This window comes from Aspergillus nomiae (assembly GCF_001204775.2).
Source record: "Aspergillus nomiae NRRL 13137 chromosome Unknown contig00780, whole genome shotgun sequence".
In the NCBI taxonomy this organism is placed as follows: Eukaryota; Fungi; Ascomycota; class Eurotiomycetes; order Eurotiales; family Aspergillaceae; genus Aspergillus; species Aspergillus nomiae.
In genome coordinates this window covers 1-5,219 of record NW_015378835.1, presented here as the reverse complement: position 1 = coordinate 5,219, position 5,219 = coordinate 1, and the positions used below count along the sequence as shown (strand labels likewise).

The 5,219-nt window shown below is 43.4% G+C and overlaps 1 protein-coding gene across 1 annotated transcript; it reads left to right on the top strand.

Annotated features, from left to right (window-relative positions):
* Positions 1 to 3,528: 3,528 nt before the first annotated feature.
* Positions 3,529 to 4,383, top strand: ANOM_011879 (uncharacterized protein; the record flags this gene model as incomplete). Its single annotated transcript, XM_015557132.1, has 2 exons — positions 3,529 to 3,549; positions 4,093 to 4,383. 2 exons carry the CDS (start codon positions 3,529 to 3,531, stop codon positions 4,381 to 4,383), a joined length of 312 nt encoding a protein of 103 aa, XP_015400871.1.
* Positions 4,384 to 5,219: the final 836 nt, after the last annotated feature.

The window sequence follows — 5,219 nt, the reverse complement described above, 5'->3', positions numbered from 1 at the left end:
TGTATATATATATATATACATACCATGGGTATGGTGCAAAAAAGTTAACCGTCCCAGGTGAGGATCGAACTCACAACCTCCTGATTAACAGTCAGACGCGCTAACCAATTGCGCCACCGAGACGAGATCTTGATAAATTTAAAATTATATGCTTTAAGAGTAAAAAGTCTAGGGCATAGAATTCTCCGTGCGTCAACTTGCCAGACTCAAGAGTATACAACTACTGTAGTACTCCGATAACTTTGCAATAATCGTTACAAAAGTCGTATAAGATAGAGGGACATAGACAAGTCACCCTAACGCAAAGGGATCAGAATCAGATCCAATGTGACAGTGAATCGGTGGAGCTAGTTGGGTTTGTCTTGTTCTCATTCATAATCAAAGAGGGTCGAGCAATGTCATCCTGTGGTCGCGGTCGGGTATATAGCCTTCTACCTCGGACACATTGATCTAACATGGCTTGGAGCTCCCTTTAGCTCTCTTCTACTCATTTCTTCACACCATGGCTTCCCTCTTCTGCTATTACAATCGTTCTCTGGCTCAGTATAATGTCATCTCGCCTCTATTCCTCAGTTGCTTGTCATTGCAAAGTGCAGCACTATCGAAGTCGTTCCATAGGAGCCAGGGACGCCTGAGGTACGGGTAGTCAAGAATAATATCATTATTACAAGAAAGTTCGAGCCTCATACAATACAGAACCGCCACGAGTTGCTGGGACTTGAAACGTCCAGTAGGCCAATCAAAGTGCCTACGACCTTGTTGTTATATATAGCAACGCTGCACAAACAGCTCAGGGCCATAACAGGTAGAATCACAAAGAGTAGAGCCAGACGCTCAGTTTTAAGTTGCAAGACATTCAATGTAATAACACCTGCCTTCCGTTTCTGTTCATGGTCTAGGTACCGAAATATGCCCGTATGCAAGCAATGTTCACATCAGATTGTCGCCTATTAGCGGTGGTGGCCCCCATTTTTAATTCATTATTAGTGTGCAAATGGATCTCATCGTAATTCAGCACGTCTATTATAGTTCCTAGTAACCTTACCTATTAGGTAGTTATTTATCACTGCTTTATTATGCTAGTGGACTGCTTAGAGTTGGTGCTTCAAGCTAGTATTCAAAATATTCTGCCTTATAGAATCAAATAAAAAGCTTAAAAATATATCATCGTCTCGGTGGCGCAATTGGTTAGCGCGTCTGACTGTTAATCAGGAGGTTGTGAGTTCGATCCTCACCTGGGACGACGAGTAGATAGTTACGCTATCTTTTTTTTTTAACTTTTTGCTTCAACTTCACCGAAAGGCCTCACTGCTTGAATACACTCAGAGGAGCATTTCTGAGTTGACTTGCTCCCCAGAGTCCGTCTACGGACATTTTGACTTCTCATGGGAAATACCTAGTCTGCCATATGTATTTCATGAAGTTACTCTGCAACTCTTCCTCCTGTTCCTTGATCAAATCATCGATAAATAATATGTGATTTTTGGCACTGCGAGATAGACTGGATGAGTTTTGTTTACTTTGGGGACGATTCCTTCTAGTTATATTAAAACTACTGAATAGTGTGCTGATAATTCTTCCCAGGTTTCTTCCGATGGCTAAGCTCTTATCTGTGGGTGTGACTGAGCAAAGCATAGTAACCCCGAAGAGAACCAAATAACTCGATATATGTTTTCTATGGCATGGATATATTTTAGAACGGGACTGGAGCAATTTTTAATGCTGACTCGGTCTGGATAGAGATCTGTTGGTATTATATACTTGCGACAGAAAGATGGTTATATCTTCAGGATATATATATGGTCTAGTGGACTTTGGCGGCATTTACTATGTAGCTAAGACCTCATCTAACCCCCCGTATATCTATTACCAGAACAAGAGACAGTCTGATATCCAAGAATGGATACGAATGGATACGAATAAATAGGAATTAGATATAAAAACTAAATTTTGAAGGGAAATAATGCAAAGTCGTAAAGAAGTGTTTCCACTGTATTGACAATCCGCAGAATAACAAATAATGGTGAGCCTTTATTTCACCGAATCGTCCGTTTATAAGTCATGGAGATGTTTGTTCTCAATCATATCTTGTAGCTCACTATGTATGGTGATATTTGGATGGGACTCAGTTACACATTTCACTCGAGGGCGTAGCGTTTGCAAACCTCTGGGCAATCTAGATAATGCAGACGGAAATCTTCCTGCAGTCCATTTCTAATTTTCGCGGATATTATCTTTATTGTGTGAAATGTTATGTCGCTTGACTTGTCCCAAGGGACCTTCACAAAGATATCATAGTTACCGTCACCGCAGAACCCATACATCGAAAGGCGCCTACGTCTTGTTGCTTGCGCAGTTTCTCTACTATAAACAAACAGAGCATTGACTAATGAATCCCTTTTTCTACCTGTGACAGGGCCTTGCTTTCGTTACAGCAATGTAGCGCATCAGGGTTACCCGTGGCGGGTATAAGACCTTTCCCGCAGAGTACCAAAGAGAATATGTAGGCTCGCTAGATATCTGTCCGGTTGGGGTTTTGATATGGTCCACCGCGTGGACTAGTATACGGGGTACTATGTCTCGCGGCATCGGCTCATTCCAGGGATCGTGGTTACATTCCAATAGTTGATAATACTGCCCCTCTGTAAATGAAGATTATCGGTGATCGTTTGGCCAATACCTACGCAGAGAAGGCATAGGTCTTCATTTGCAGTATACTAGTACTATCACCCACTGGCACAGCCACTGATTGCACATGCACTACAGTTCCAAGGGAGATATCAGACAGGGTGACTAACAAGATGATGTTTGGGAAAGATCATTGTCAAAAGAACGTTCATAGTGGAAGTAGCCTTGCTGACTTGTTGAGCTGCCTTCTTGACTATTGTGCGCTGGTTCTAGTCGCCTATTATATTGTGGGAACAGAATCGCAGACATTGCCGGGGCTGTAACAGTTTGGCTTTCGGGTAGCTCTGAGAAGATACATGAAGACAGAAGAATAGAAAGGAAAGAGAAGGAAGGGCAAATAAATAGTCCAAAGAGATGGCGTCCTGGAGTAGTGAATAAGTATCTGAGATAAATGCCAAAGTCCAACATATTTCAGTGAGATATAAAAAGTTGATTGGCGTAGCTTTTCTCCATGTTATATTGATGATCTGTATTAAAGACATCATAAGGTAGAGGGGTCAATGAAATTATAGACTGGGCAGACAGCGGTTAATTGGATACTTCCCCTACGGATCTATGGTTAATATTATATAAATCATATCTTTACTGGTTTGCATGGTAAACTCTTTGTTTTCCGGTTTTCGCATTCTTTGATGATATATCCCAGCGAGAAAAGAATAGTCCTCTATTTCAGGACGTATGCAAGCAGATCTACTTGGGTATACAACAATCAGGTGTCATTTCCCTTCTCTTATTGTATGTGCACCCATCGAGATATTGACAAGAGTGTTCATCTTTGTACACATTCTTCCACCTGTTGGAGTAGATCACTACATATGGATGGATATTCCCGATACTATCATGACCACTTATAGACACGGCGTACGTACAAGTGAAGACTCAATTTTGGGATGTTCACATAAGCTAAAATTTTAATTGAAGATCTGTTTAGTTAGCTTGATTCAGACAAGGGTATGCCCTTTTTAGAATAATAATATTTACAATTGCAACTAGCCGAGATACAGTTCGAGTAGTTTCACTCCATAATCCGTAGAATACACTGGTCATACACAGCCTTGTGTATAGTAATTGTTCCATTGGCACGATCACAGCGTGACATTTTATCACCAGACGTTAGAGACCACAAAGCGTGCTTTGTAGAGTGTACAGGATTTGAGAGAGGTAAGCCTATCGGTCAGGTGCTTGCATTCACCCTTAAAACGCTAACCGGCGAGCCTCCATCTCAAGAGTGGCATGATACAGCGCACAAGCAGCTCACTACTTGGAAAGTTGAATATCTAGATATCCTGCGGGATATCCCCGAAACTATACGTAAAGACCCACCGGCCTCTGACTATCGACCGTCGCACTGGAAACGAGAACTGAAGATACATAACACACGCTACCGCGCTCACTTTCAACCAGGTGAATCTCCTCCAGAGCATTCGTCGGCTGAAGATAGCGGCAGTGATGGGGGATCGCACTCTCCATCCACCGCAGCAGCGGCGCGTAACCGATCGAGTCGCACCCGCAGCAACAGACAGCAGTCACCAGGTAGGCGTGACAGATTTAAAGTTGGGCGCAACTCTCAAAAGGGCAGCCAAACTACACAAGCGTATTGCACCATGGCCTGCATACGCGGAATACTCAACCGAGATCCTCTGGATAAAGCGTGCCCCAACTTACAACGTCATCCTGGTGGCCAGAGACATTTGATAGGTCCGGCCGAGTTCACGCGCAGCCGTCACCGTCAACTCGTACGGAATCGAAACGAGGGATTCGAACCACTACATGTGCGCGGCCGGACGGGCTACCTAGTGAAAGCGACGCTTCTAACCCATGGATACACTGTGATCTCATAGTTCATTTGGTGTCCATCGTCACTGGCTAATACGTGCGTAATAGATGTGAGGTTTTGATCTGATAGTGTGAGCTGACGATCTAGCCAATCGTCTAGAATTACTAACATCGTGTCCTATGGATTCCAAGTGTGGGAGTTCAGCGTCGTCAACAACAGCAAGGCCCTGATTAATGTTTGCTTTTGGGAGGAAAAACTCCCAGATATCACGACGCGCACTGTTTAGTCAAGCCATCATATTTGACTTTGAGATGTATCCTACTAAGAATTGCTTGGTCGAATTCAGTCGCCCTGTTCATAGATTTCGCAAAATCACAGCGACAAAGAGATTGTCACCTCCATAGGAGACGATATGACGATCCATCCATACGTCCGCCTCATCCAGAACCACATGGAAGTGTTTGCGATTTTGAATATGCGCTTGAGTTGCCGTGAATAGTTCGGTTACATGTGGTTGAAAAACGCTACATCCGCCTATGCAGCTGTTAACATTCACTTTATTAGAACAACCGTCCTTCATAATAAGAGCGGTTCTACGTCGAATATGCCTGCCAAGTAGGCTTCGGAATCCATGACCGGTTCCAGCCAGTTCTTCACTCATTTGACCATGCATGATTCGGGTGGTAGCGAGGAGGGGAGGCATCCAGAGAGATTCAATCAATCGGCTTGGACGTGGGATGAACAATCTAAAAAA